Source organism: Hoplias malabaricus, chromosome 12 (assembly GCF_029633855.1).
Source record: "Hoplias malabaricus isolate fHopMal1 chromosome 12, fHopMal1.hap1, whole genome shotgun sequence".
Classification (NCBI taxonomy): domain Eukaryota; kingdom Metazoa; phylum Chordata; class Actinopteri; order Characiformes; family Erythrinidae; genus Hoplias; species Hoplias malabaricus.
In genome coordinates, this window is record NC_089811.1 from 14,947,135 (window position 1) to 14,961,996 (window position 14,862).

Here is a 14,862-nt window from a genome sequence, read left to right on the forward strand (position 1 = left end):
AAGTTCGGGGGGCCAGGATCACTGACACTAGAACATGGAGCAATGCAGACAGTCCTGCGCACATGCCGTGTCCGCATTAACTATGATTCAGCCTTAAGCCTGCTCATATATTTTATGTGCTACAAAAATTTCTCTGGTATTTACAGCCAGAAGCGCTGCTATTGTTTATAAGCAGTTACAGGTTGGTAGCCGAACGGTGTTATGCATTGTAGCTGGTCAAATGGAATTATGTTTTAACTCAACTGTACCAAGCTTTACCGAAGGCTACTATAACGAAGCAGCCATATTAGATAGTTTTTGACCTATTGCTTAAGCTTCAAGATTTATAAATATTAATTTAATATTCATGTGTGTGTGTGTGTGTGTGTGTGTATATATTCATTCATTATCTGTAAGCGCTTATCCAGTTCAGGGTCGCGGTGGGTCCAGAGCCTACCTGGAATCATTGGGCGCTGTTGCGAAAAATAATTTTATTACTTTGTGTTAGTGGACAAATATCCTTAAATGATTAGTTAAAATTAAGCATTTATAATTGTGTGAAATCCTGTACCCTATATGCATTTATATGAATGACTAACCAGCATTTACATTATGAATTACTTACACATGTAGTTAAACATTTTTGCTTGATTCTGCACTACTAACTCATATGATAATTACTCTTAAAGACATATTATAAGCTAACTTCACTATATGGCATGATAACTTGATATTTACACATTTTTAATTCTTAACGTCTAACCTTGAACAGATGTGCACTCCAGAATTGTAACACACTGACATTATAGTGCTGGGCACGGAGGCGCTGATCTGTAGCTTTTGATTGTGGCCTTGAAGTGTATTTCTGACTCCCTAAATTTTAGTCTCTTGGGAAAAAGTGCTGAGAAGAGAGGCCCATTATCAGCCTGGCCAGATAAAGAATGTCTTCAGGGTCACAACAGGCACCTGAATATTGCACGTGAAGAGCTGAGTACTAACATGTGAAATTATGCATATTAATATACGCTAATCAGCCAGAAAACGCCTCACCACCAGGATATACGTCATCTGGGGTATAACTGTTGGAGTCAGATCATGTGAGCTTCAGAATTTTCACTTGGGAGGGGTATTAGACTGTTCTCAATGTGTAAGTTCTCCTGGATCCAGTATTTTGGTAAATAAATACTTTGATTTGCTTTGAACTTCACTCGACTGGTGTCTGCGACTCTCTCGTAACGGACACGCCTCCCCCGAAGAGGGAGGGTGTATTTTGGACCTTTTTATTATTTCCTCATGAGTTGGTAAATTTTAAATACTTTGAGAACGGTCCAAAGAAACATTTTTATCTTCAGCGCAAGGCGGGAATACACCCTGGAGGGGCGCCAGTCCTTCACAGGGCAACACAGACACACACACACATTCACTCACACCTATGGACACTTTTTTGAGTCGCCAATCCACCTACCAACGTGTGTTTTTGGACTGTGGGAGGAAACCCACGCGGACACGAGGAGAACACACCAACTCCTCACAGACTGTCACCTGGAGCGGGAATTGAACCCACAACCTCCAGGCCCCTGGAGCTGTGTGACTGCGACACTACATGCTGCGCCACCATATGGGATTGAGATCAGGGGAGTTTCCTGGCCATGAACCCAAATTTTTTATGATCTCGTAGCTGCATCCTTTTTAGGAGACTTGACACTTTAGGAGTCCTGACGCTTGCTTGACTTTCTTGGGTGCCCTGAAGTCTTCTTAACTGCAATTGAACCACTCTACTTGAAGTTCTTGAAGATTAGATAAATTGATGATTGGGGTACTATCTTACAAGCAGCAATGTCCTTGTCTGTGAAACCCTTTTGATGCAACGCAATGATGACTGCAAGTGTTACCTTGCAGGTAACCACAGTTAACAGGAGAAAATTTAAAAGCACCACTACCCTTTTAAATGAACCAATCTGCTCTTCTAATCAGCACGACAGAGTGATATCAGCTATTTTGTCCTCATTAACCTTTTCTCCTGAGCTAACATGATCATCACTGAAATTAGTTAGCAGGCCATTTTGTAGGGCTGAAATGCAGTAATTTTGTAATTTTCATTACAGGCAATGATTTTGCAGTTAATTGCAATTCATCTAATCGCTACTCACAATCTAGAGTTAACAGAAATTGGCACCATAAAAATTGAGGCAGCAAAATTTGCGAAAACCAAAATTTGTGCCATACTCAAAACTTTTGGCCATGACTGTAGGTAGCCCAGCGAGCGTTTGGTTCACTTGAATATCTTGCCATGGAAGCAATTCTGTTGTATCACTGTTTTTTTGTAGCATTGAAGCATTAGGTGTGTATCGAGTAAGTCAAGTTAACCGATAGAGCACGAAAAGAAAAACTCCCCTAACCTCTTTCGCCAGCATATTCGTCTGATCGGTGAATACAATTAATAAAATCAGCTTCTTTATATTTTATTATATATTGGTTTTTTATACATTATTTGTTATTTATAAAGTACATTTTTCTTATTTAAAAACATGTTTTTGGTGAGGCTGGAACGGATTAATAGCATCTCAATTCATTTTAATGGGGAAATTTTATTTGATATACGAGAAAATTAAGTTACAGAACAGTCATAGAGCTTGGTCACAGAACGAACTGAACTTGTAAGTCAAGCTATTTCTGTATGTTGACCAGATTCCATTGGCATAGTTCCCTGAAGCATCCAAATATCCTGGAACACTTGCTTGCAGACATTTGATTCAAATCCAACAAGTTAACCTGACACTTCCTCCCTTGGATAGTAGAAATGGAAACATTTCTACTATTACTGCTGAATAAGCAGTGGGAAAATATAAATTAAACTTAAATTTGGTAATCTGAGTTTCCAATATCAAAGCAACATCACCCCACTTTTGTATAACAATTTGAAACTAAGGCATGATTACTAAGGTAGGAAGAAAATTGTACAACCCAGAGATATTTTTGTTTTCTTAGTTTATGATAACAACATTCAGTTTGGGCTCTGTGGCCTTCACTGGTAAAACAGAATAGATATAAATGTAAAAAATAAATAAACAAATGAACAATCAACTTAATATACTCATAAGGGTATGAATACATATATGACCAGGTATAAAATAAAATGGAAAATGGCACATGTGTTGTGAAGAAAACAAAATGATCACAAAGATTGATTTAAGAGTTTTACTAGGTTACTAGGCTAGGTTGTAGTTTTGCAGCAATATAACATAGATGACGTATTGCAAAAAAATTCTTTTTTTGTGTTCTGTTATCGGAAGTGTGTGTGTGTGCGTGTGTTGCACCTGTCGGACAACTAGCGTGCTATCCTTGCAAGGGGTGGAGGAAGCATCGTCACCATCTTCATGGACAACCATCGTCTTCACTGACTCTGTCTCACCATTGCTTAGTCTGGATGAGCTGACAAACAAATATTCATATGCTGTTGAAATGACAATCTTAATTTTCCTAATGACAGTCTTAGACAAACTAGGCTTTCAAAACTTTTGAAAGCAAATGTGACTTTTCTTTTACCTTTGTAAACTTTCATTGTTCTGTGATGTAATTGCTGGGCAGTTTTGAATTTTGTCAGATGGCTCAAACGCACAGCAGTCTGTGTCAATGGATATTTAGATTTTGCACAATCAGATCAAATATTTGTCTTATGTAATACTTTTAGTGCCACTATGCAGAAATTGTCAAAAAGAAATCTGAAACTGGGTAAGCTCGTTCTGGTTCCTAACCGTGCCGAGTAAGCCCTGAAGACCACTAAGTGTCCAGAGTCATGTCAATCACCACGAAATGCAGAGCTCATTCAAATCCAGCGCAAACCAACCGCTTATAAAATCTCTAAAGTTACAGCAGCTTCCACATTTCACAACAGCAGCTTGTAACTTTACCTTGTGGTGTTTTGAAGTGGTTTATACATTCCTTGGGCTGATGGCTGACAATAATTTCCAGTGAAAGCCGAACGTGCAAACAAGTAAAACTGATCTGGGAGAACTGGGGCACAGAGCCGTGTCCAGTCCAAAAAACTATAACAACATGCAAATACACAATGAGTAACTTTACAGCTGCCATTGTTGTGGTTTTCAAAGCCAGCATTTCCTGTTAGGAACGGGGTTTTCGATGTCACCGGCTCTATTTTATGGGGGAGTCCTGCCAGTGAAAAAGCAACAAGTTTTAAGTGTACTGAGCCAAGCCATGTTGAGTCATGTAGAGCCAGACCCATGCGGTGGAAAAGCACCATATAAAAAGGTAGTGAGTGCATAATTGGGTTTATCGCACAAAAATGATCATGTTGTTTAATCATACCCCCCACGTGAGTCCTCTGGGCCTGAGGTGGATTCCTCTCCTCCTTCCTGATCCACTTCTTCATCATCCTCATCGTCAGTGGTCCCAGAGTCATCACTAGAGGAGGAATAATCTGTGACCTTGTGGGGCGGCCGCACATCCTCTACTGCACGTAACTCTTTAGCCAGTGCTGTCAAATCCTGTGGTTCAGAGGTGAAATGTCAAAAATGGACAGGACAGGCCGTTCAACTCTAATTTTGAGCTCTCTCTCTTTACAATCCCATAAAGCCTTTGTTTTGCTTTACTGCAGCATTAGCATCTAATTGCTCTATTTTCTTACCAAGCTCTCTCTCTCTCATGCTTTTTCTCATTCTCAGCTCAGTGGCAGTCTCGCGTCAAAAACAGCTGTTAGTTTTGCCATTTGTGTTAATGGTAAAGTCTGCATAGACAGCAGGAGGTGTGCCGTGCAATTTGGCTGCACCAGGTGGGGTGTAAAGATTTCAGAGTCAATTAGAAACCAACAAAGCAAAGCCATAAGCATAAATTCCCAAAAGCAGATGACAGATGGCTTTCATATACTCAGCACAGCATCTTAACAAATCCCAGCTCCTGTGCCACTGCCTTTATGAACATGAACAAACTGCAATAAGTGAGGTTGTGGTTGTGATCAGAAAGGATTGATGTAGTTATGTGATGCCCAGGAAAGGGTCCAAGCACCAGAGAAAACACAAACCATTAGTAGAAGGCGAGCCATTAGTGCTTAAGTCTAGACAATGCAAAATCGACCACCATTCATCATAACTTTGTAATGCTTACCACTTCGGCCTATCAGAAACACAGCAAAGGGTCATGAAACAATGCAGATCCACAGAGTGATCATGAATAAACAAATGAAGAAATAATGGAAGAAGAAGGAAAAAAAAACATATTAGGACATTTGAAAACCTTTGAGAAACAGGACACCACTGCCTCCATATTGTAAAAAGACATTTTATTGATTTCTTTGAAACAGTGGTTCCCAACCTGGGGTCCATCACAGTGGGTTGTGCAAGGTCTACTCTGAGGTGCTCAGTGTTTATCAACCTGTTCTGGCTGGGCCTATTTTTTCCTGCAGCCAGCGTATCACAAGTTAATGAACAAAACAATTTAAAAAAGTCTGAGAAATGTAAGTGCTGAAAATTCAGGAGTTTCATAAAGAAAATATGGCTATATCTCGAGAGGTACCTTAAATGCGACATTCAACATTTTAATCAAAAACACATTTTACACATTCCTGAATGTTTCGTCACCATTTGCTAGCTTTCCAATCTGTCTGCATGCTCGAAACCAGCCTAATGTGTTTACAAAGCCCCAGTGTCTGTAAATGGCTAAAAAAAAAAATTCAGTATGTGAGGCTTTCTCTCTCTCTACTCATGGCACAGAAAAGGCATCTGGAACTCCAAATGTTGAAAAGCACGAGCCAAGATGACGATATTGCTCTACTCCTGATCTGTAGGTTGGTAATGTTAACTTACTTTTGCTGTTTCAGATTACTTAAGGTGGAAATGTCTCCAAATTTAGGAGATGGCTAACTGCATTACTGCAAAGTGCACTAAAACTAAACAACTTGAATTATAAATGAGGTTCTCTGGTAATTCAAACAGTAAATGAAAACTCACAGACAAGTTAAACATCAGCCACCTACAAACAACAGTCTAATATTTTAAAAAAGATTCTGAATATAGACAAACCAGAAGGAAAATTGTTCCCCACAATTGTAAACGTACCCTTTTTTTATTGAAGAACAGGACAGATACAGTGTCCTCAGATACAGTGTACTATTTTTTGTGGCAGAAAGACAGCTAATGATTGTATGAACTTTGCAAAAAAAAAAAAAAAGTACACCAGGAGACTACTGGTGAAGGTCAGGAATTTTTTGAAAGGGAACAAACAGTTAAATGTTGTTAAAAAAAAAAAAACACAACACCCAAACATTATGTCTGAATATTAGCTTATCTTAAAAGATAAAAGGGACAAAAATGAAAAGGAAAAAATCTATAAATTGAACCCAAGAGAAAAAAAATTTAAAGTAATGTATCATTATAATTTATGTTTATATAATTAAATTTATATAATTTACTTTTTGCCAATAAATATTTGCTATAAATCACTTTTCCATATTCCTCTTTGAAGCTGGCGACTGACCATTTCTTTGATATTTGTAAGGGACGCCAAGGAAAAAAAAGGATGGGAACCACTGTCTTAAAATGTACATCAACATTTGCACACCCACATAAAAGCATAACCCTTCTGCTACATCTCAATGTTCTCTCACCACCACATGGCGAGGCCGGGCTAATTCCTTCTTCTCCTCTGTTTTTTTGGATGCATGCTCCGGCCACTGCGGGGAACCTTCAGATTTAGAAGAGGCTGCAGGAAGAGATGAGTGTAATGACTGAACACACATACACACAAAGCTGGCTTGTATTCCAATGTGTAGAAGGTTTTTTTTTTTCTTTGAGTACAGACACAGCAGAGGCACTTCCTTTTTTGTCTTTTTAGAGAGAATCCAAAATGTTTTTAAACTATAAAAGTTCTTAAGTCTTTCAAATTAACAACCACATTCTGAAAGCCGAAATCCAGATATTGTCATTACAGTGATTTATTACTGTTACAAAGGATGTCTATTAACACCTTCAGGATTTATCATAATCTTCACTAATATTTTTCACATAAATTATTTACCTATTATACCACAGTTAGTACCGAATGCAATGTGATTGGCTGAGAGACGTTCCAGGAGTGCCAATATTACAATAATATTACTGACTGAAGCTTTTCAGGTGTCACTCCACAAAATACATGTAATCTGGCAACGACGCCATTGCTTACAAGACAGAGTTGTGCCTGGACTTTTTTACCTAATGGGGAACAGGTTCATTTTCGGTTTGCGGAAAATATATATATTAAAAAAACAGTAAATTGCTACGTTTATGTAGTTTCTGTGATTGTGTTTAACTCAATTTGAGGCGTGTCTTTTTCTCCGCTGCTCTCGTTCACCAGCTCCGCAGCACGGCTTTGGAGCAATACTCTAAAGTACTCACTTTCAACTTAAACAGAGAGAACATGGCATCATTTCGTGTATGATATCACTATGAAATGAATTTGCTGTAAACAATGGTTAAACCATGACATTTTATTGACTTGATGTATTTATCTCTGCATCTGTCCTTAGATGAGTTTAACCTCGCACAAGTTAAAGATCCTGAGTTCATTGAAAACCGCAAAAAGGAATGTGTGACGGAATTGCACTATTTTTCCTTGTGGAAGGTTGACAAACAAACACATTTTCACAGTCTTCTTTATCTTAAATCCTAATAATAAATAGTGACTGTGGTATAATCGCAACGTTACAGCACGAACCTCGAGTGTATTATTGGGTAATTAACCTGAGAACTACTATTCTGCAAAAACTAGCTTTAATCACCTGTTTCTCTCACTTGAAAATTAGAACTCTACCTAAAGAAACAAATCACTACCTAACAAAAAAATATCTCAAAAATATAACAAAAAATAATAATAATTCTCAGTCATAGCAAAGCTAGAATATTATTTGTCAGGTTCCACTCTTTTATAGAAAATAGTTATTAAAGAACACTAATGCTTCATTCATGCACATCTGAATTTCTAAAAACAATTAGTATTATTTTTAGAAGCCTGTTGTTTTTTTAGACAGCCTATCGAATGATTTTTCTGCACCACATTTTAATTTTAAGAGAAACATTACAATTATTGTATTCAAAATAATGTAGTTAAAAGAATCTTCCCTTATTTAGGTCATAAAGCTTTGTTCACTGGTAGTTTTATGGTTTGGATAAGGCTTGAAGTTAAGGGTAGATTTAGGTGTATATTACCTATAGATTAAAAGAACACTGGACAAAATTGCGTATTTTTGCGCATGGGCTCCCCCTACAGTTGTAGAGTGTAATTCACTTTTATAGAACTGTCCTGAAATCATGGGGGAGTGTGATGATATTTCCTATTCTCCTCCAAATTTATATAGTGCTGAGCCTGGCGTAACCAAAGACATCGGCTCTAAACTGATCAATCATAACATTATGACCACCTCTTTGTTACCACACTTACTGTCCATACTTTCAGCTTCACTGTCCACACAAGGACACTTTGTAGTTCTATCATTACAGACTGGAGTCCATCTGAGTCTCGGAATACACTTTTTGCTCCCTTTAAACCTATTCTTCAATGGTCAGGGCCCCCACAGTACCACTACACAGCAGGTATGATCTGGGTGGTGGATCATTCTCAGCACTGCATTGACACTGACATTGATGGTTTTGTACTATTGTGTGTTGCATTGATATGAACGGATCAAACACAGCAGTGTTGCTGGAGTTTTTAAAGGCCTCAGTGTCACTGCTGGACAGAGAATAGTCCGCCAACCAAAATATATCCAGCCAACAGCATCCTGTGGACGAAGTCCTGTATCTAGTGAGCACCAGCACAACACACACTAACCACATCAGTATCACTGCAGCGCTAAGAATGATCCACCGCCCAAATCATACCTGCTCTGTGGTGGTCTTGTAGGGGTCCTTACCATTGAAGAACAGGATGAAAGAGGGAAAATAATGTATACAGAGCAACAAATGGATTACTGTATGGTCAGTGGAACTCAAAGTATGGAAAGTGAGCATAGAAACAAGGAGGTTGATAGCTGATCAGTCTATTCTACCTATTACAGGTCAGTGAAGCAATACAATGTTGTTGAAGCTGTCATTCTAAGGTTAAAAATGCTATTGAGTGTTGTTTTTTCTTCTATTTGTATGTATGCACATGTATGTGTACTCACTGTGTGGTTTGAATCTCTCTCCTGATCCAGTATTAGAGTTGCTGGAAGTAGAACTAGACCCTGACGAGCTGCTGCTACTGCTGGGCCGTGGGCCCATCCTCTCTACACGTTCCCATAGCAACCTTGCTTCAGCATTACTATGAACACAGTTATGACTATATGACACCCACACTACAACACAACCAAAGCAGTCTGTGTTTGAACCAAGCACACACTTGAACATACCTTCCTGTATTCTTCTGAGCTTGTAGTGCTCTGCCTTGGTGAGGGGAATCTCGTCTTGAAAGCACTGGTGACCTAGAGGTTGTTCTTACAGGAACCTTCCAGAGAAACAGGCAGGGACACTCATTGATGCACATATGGGACTGGACCATGACGTGACAGAAAAACGCTTCAGGTTTGACCAAAAGCAACACTCAAAGTTGACCAGAAGACCTGACTACAGATCTGACTAACCTACTTTTTGTAGTTAGTGACTACAGTGGACATCTACTTACATGTGTTATATAATTTACATTAGTGATCTTTAAATCTGGACCTTCCGATCCAGGTTGCAATTTGGGATTTTAAATTGAAGGACCGGTATCGTGCTTCTTTACCAGAAGGACTCATGTTCTTGAACCAGTTCCATTCCTGATTCTTGGAACCTTGTTGCTTCTCCAGTGAAGCGGCCTGCGTTTCCACCTGTGAGTGTTGCCGATCAAGTAACAGTGTCATGACAGGGTCAGTGTTTTTTTCTTTGTTTACACCACGTTCAGACCAGAGTGAGATATAATACACAAGTAAATGTTGGCAAGTTCAGAGCCGTCCTGCTGAGCAGCACAGAAATGTAGCCAACGCACCTTGTTTTGCACTCACCACAGCTCCAGGAACACACAGAGCATGTTCCTGTTTTATAAGACTATTTAAATGACAGCATCCAGCTTCACTACACCACCATTTATTTGAGGCTCTGTTGTTTATGGAATTTCTTTAGAAATACAAGCCTGCCAATGATACCATAATTTGGGCAAACTCATCTTTGGTTCCAGCTGGGAACGAAAGTGCCCAACAGTTCTAAATTAGATTCCTAAACGGGATCCATTCTGGTTCATGGCCTGTAGAAAAATTCTACTAAATGACTTGGCCAAGGGTACTTGCCATAGCAGCCAGCCATTTTAAAATCCTGGCTGGGAACCTGGATCCAAGGTCTGGATTTGAATACCTCTGATTTACATGATTAAAATTAATGGAATATTGTCAAGAAATCACCCATCCAGAAAACAGCATAGTAACAATACAACAGTTTCTCACGACAAAACACTTTGTACCATACCAAAAACAGGAAAAAAGAATCATCTGATAAGCACAGAAAAAGCATTAGAGCCAACTTCCAGCAAAAGCATACATGGCTCACGCCATCAGAAAACCATAACCTGCAAGAGACTGACGACCCTGGTAATTAGTCTTAAGCTGGAGGACCCTTTCTTACCCGGGGCGGCTCCTCGTCTTTCAAGTGGGGTGGTGGTTCGGGGCGCTGGTGGGGTTGAGGATGGGGTAGTGCAGTAGCAGGGTCACTAAGCAAGTGTGAGTGAGCAGTAGAGTGAGGAGCAGCCAAGCTGCTCTTGAGAGAAGCCAGCTGAGACCACTGTACCTTTCCACAGGGAGAGCAGCACCAAGTGAAGGGGGATGCAAAACAAAACAAAACAAAAAAAAAGGGGGGGTGTTGTGAGAAAGCGGTAAAGAAAACAGTAGGAGTAATGAGGTGTAAGCAAACTAAGTTATGAAATAATTACGGGAAACTTAAATGAAGACAAACTATGTAAACATGGAGATTTCTAGGCTTCAAAATGATTCTACTACTGTTTGCAGCTTGTGTCTTGGTCCTTGAAGCTCAAGTGGCAAACTAGAGAAGGACATAAAATATTTTGGCTGATATCCCTTGCTGAAAGAGAACATATCTAAAGGCAAGAATATGTTTAGAGCTCTATTAGATCTCAATCTTATGTCCTTATTTGGCATATTTCCACTTAATTTTGTTTTAATATCTCTATCATATATTTTAATGTTTATTTTATCTTCTATTCAAACTAAAGAAAATAACTGTTAAGTGTTTGCATGACCAATGAACAGTAAACTCATCTGCATCATTTGTACAAGGTACGACAATGTATTCTGATATGCTAGTATTTATTTTTTTTAAAAACATTAATTTCCCTACTAATGCAATTTCATTGACACATATGTGATATAACAGGTCAGTTATATTTTAGTATTATAAAAGATTTAATACACAAACGCATGCAAAAATAAGGTCAGTATGGGAGGAAAAAAAAAGAATGATGCAGCCAAACACCAGTGGATTAATAAGGGATGGAGTAGGGGTGGGAGTGAAATGCTTTGCGATTTAGTCAAAGCCACAGCATCCCTCTATATCAGCCTGAACACAGTACAAGTTCCCAAAGATGGTAGCAACTCCTGACAAATTTTTATCAACTTTCTACACAATTAGTACCAAAACTTATTCCATCCGTGGAGAAAAGTTGTGACAAATAGAGATGACGCAGGCACAAAAGGAGTGTGAAGAAAATGAAACTGCTCATAACAGATTGACTATTAGCTGAAAGAACATGGCTGAGAGAGAACAAGTGAAGAGACAGAGCTTAGTAAGTTCTATGTTTTTACTACAGAAAACTACCAGAGAGAGAGCATGCCAAGCACATTTGGTATCAGACAGTTAACTAGAGAGGTAAGAAAGAGACGAGAGTTCCATTAGCTTTGAGAAAACGTATGAGAAATGTAGCATGGTTGTATAAATATCCAAGAACAAGCAAAAGAGGGGTAAGAAAATGGTAGAGTCTAGTGTTAAAACAATGTAAAAAAATAAAATAAAATAATAATAATAATAAAAATAAATACATAATCCTTTGCATAGAAGATAAAAGGAGGTTTGGTCAAAAGCTACTAAAATGGATAGAAGGGATAGAGACAGAATGGATGACAGAAAAGTTCATGAAAAAGAGAGAGAGTGAGTGGGGCATCCTATCAATCTGCAGACTTTTAATCATTATGAAGTGATACAGGCAAACTAGATGCTTCCGAATATAGACGGGATAGCCAAAATTTTACTTAGACCTCTGTCTATACTTCATACTCTTTGGTTAAAAAAAAAAAGCCATTTAATAGGATGTTTTTTAACCTAGTTTACTCACTAAATCTTGGCTGATGCCATTTAGACCTATTATCTAGGCCTGCCCCAATCACACTGATACCAGCTGAGAATTTGAAGACTAACACATGCTTCCTCTGAGACATGTGAAAGCTGGCACTGCCTCGTTCAGGTCTTGTCCAGACATATTCAGATATTTTTGAAAATGGAGATTTTTCTCCCTCCGTTTTTAAATATATCCCAATCCCGAGTAATACAAAAAAGCTTGCATTAAAATGGGGCATAATACCACTTTAAGATACATTTATTTTTAATATTATTATTTTAGAAATATCTGGATGTGTGTGGACGGGGCCTTAAAATGTTGGCAAAACAAGTTCACTAAACAGCTGAATACATTTTTGGCTACACAATAGGTTGGCGTAGTGCTGAATGACAGAGATGAGAGTAAGACCCACTGAGCCGTATTGTAAATTACATAAAGCATCTCAAACTATGTCTCAAGTCTTTTGTTTGCAGTCATACTAGGACTGACTAGGAATAATAGATACAAACGAAAGTATGTATCTGTTAGTTTGTGGAAAATAGTGTGCTTCTGATTAATGGCACTTATAGATCTGACTGCATCATTTTACATTTTCATACCAGCAAGATAAACATCTTTCTGATAACTGCATTAATATCATCCGCAGAATACTTTACCTCCTCACTGCACACAAAACAATATGTTGACAAGAAGCATTATATAAAATGAGTTCCTTGCTTGACAGCTCTGGCAGCAAAAGCAGTCCAACTTTAATTCAGCACACTAATTTGAAGCTGAAACATTTATCTACTTGTCCAGCATAGAGTATGTAAGGTGACGTTACCACTGTTACCTGTGGCTCCATGGGTCGATGCATTGCAGGCTGTGCCTGCTCAGAAGCACTGCCATTGGAAAAGGTTTCGGCACGTGGAGGTACAGCAGGGGGCTGCTTCTGAGCTCCTGCAGCCTGCGGAGATCCCTGTACATTTCTGCGATGGCGCTCATCTGCCTGCAACCCCAGGAAGAGTAAAAGATGTGTTTTTTATGTAAATGAGTGTCACATAAAATAATATGCAGAATATTTATGATGTACTTGTTTAAAAAACAGGACAAGGACACATTGACAGTCAAGCAAAGTTGGGTTAACCAAATATTTCTGCCTGTTGTTAATTGTTTCATCCACAAAAAGCTTTTATATACTTGAGAAAATGTCCAGACGAGACTCAGTGACAGCATATCCAAATAGAAAGACAAAGTGCCCAAGCAAAAAGAAAGCTGGAAAATTGTCAAACAAGGACAAGCACTGAATAGCAACTCTTGTTGAGAAATTAGTAAACATTTGCATGTATCTGAGCACATAACTAAACAGTGGTGGTATCAGGAAAGATGATTTTTGCATTATAAAAAGAGCAAACACAAACAAAGCATATTAAGAAATGAATGTGAAGGAGAAGCTAAATGAGATACAAAAAAAATGAAAACAATCATAAATAGGTGCAAGAAAAGAGTGACAGGTTTTTGTAAACACTATTATTGCCTTTTAGAATGAATTTACCCACTGTACAAACACTCCAGATTTCATAACTAAAAATTATTCAAGAAATCAGCTTTACTCTGGAGTTGTCTCATTCTGTGGGTTTTTTGTCCTATAAATGTAACCATTCTGTTAAGTGTAAGTTAAAGTTGTCTTCAGCTTAGCCATAGCCATGTAACTACAATCCTCAGTGAGCGTTAAATGTTTGAAAACCTGAGTTATTAGTGTGCACAAGCATGAAGTATAAGTGGTAGTTATGCCTGTCTACATATAGAAGCAGCTTTGTCAATCCAAGCAAAAAGAGTAATTGGCCAAGTTACAGTGAAGTGTTAAGGCGGGTGTTAATCTCTGGTCCTAAAGTGCCCCTAAGTCCAGCACAGTTTGGTGAGTTCCTTACTCGGATACAACTGATTAAATTCAGCTATTTGTCTTTGTTCAGAAACAAGTTGCAAAATATACTTAGCTAATAGAGAGATAAGTTGGAATGTACAAATGACATTATTTATCAACTAAAGTACAAATTTATGCTGAAGTTTATTAATTAATTAATAAATTTTTCCCCTCCATGGTCCCTGTTAACACAAAATGTCACAAAATTAACTAAACAACTAAATGTCAGACGTCAGTCTTAATAATCTCGCCACAGTTCAGTGTAAGTACGCTGTGTTAGGTTCATTCATACAAGGATTTTTAAGTTAATGAGCCTGAAAATAGTTGGAGTGGAGGGAGAAGAGAACTTTTATTTTATTTTTTTGTATTTTTATTTATTTTTAGCACTGAAGAGCCTGAATATGTGTAAAGAAAGTGCATAGTTGCCTTTATCAATTTCCCATATTAAGACAAAAAAAAATTCATATTCTCAAAATTAATAACTTAATACCTACCCAACAAACGAATATCTAAATAGCAGAAAATTCGGGTCCAGACCTATTTTATTTCTGTTATTTTAGTTTTTATGGGTTTTTTTTTTTTTATGTAAAATTATCACAAGCACAATATAGCCCGCTGTAGAACACTATTAC

At 38.1% G+C, this 14,862-nt stretch overlaps 1 protein-coding gene across 7 annotated transcripts in view; it reads right to left on the reverse strand.

The window, feature by feature from the left end:
* Positions 1–14,862, reverse strand: part of map4k4 (mitogen-activated protein kinase kinase kinase kinase 4) — a 126,842-nt gene that overhangs the window by 26,587 nt on the left and 85,393 nt on the right. For 4 of the 7 annotated variants that reach the window (XM_066686009.1, XM_066686007.1, XM_066686013.1 and 1 more), the window contains 7 exons: positions 13,160–13,315; positions 10,605–10,766; positions 9,359–9,453; positions 9,134–9,270; positions 6,599–6,693; positions 4,306–4,484; positions 3,297–3,411 (listed from right to left, as the gene is read on the reverse strand). In XM_066686009.1, coding sequence (XP_066542106.1) covers positions 3,297–3,411; positions 4,306–4,484; positions 6,599–6,693; positions 9,134–9,270; positions 9,359–9,453; positions 10,605–10,766; positions 13,160–13,315 — 939 coding nt within the window. The remainder of the gene's footprint in view (positions 1–3,296; positions 3,412–4,305; positions 4,485–6,598; positions 6,694–9,133; positions 9,271–9,358; positions 9,454–10,604; positions 10,767–13,159; positions 13,316–14,862) is intronic. The other 3 variants (XM_066686008.1, XM_066686010.1, XM_066686011.1) reach the window with 3 other exon arrangements.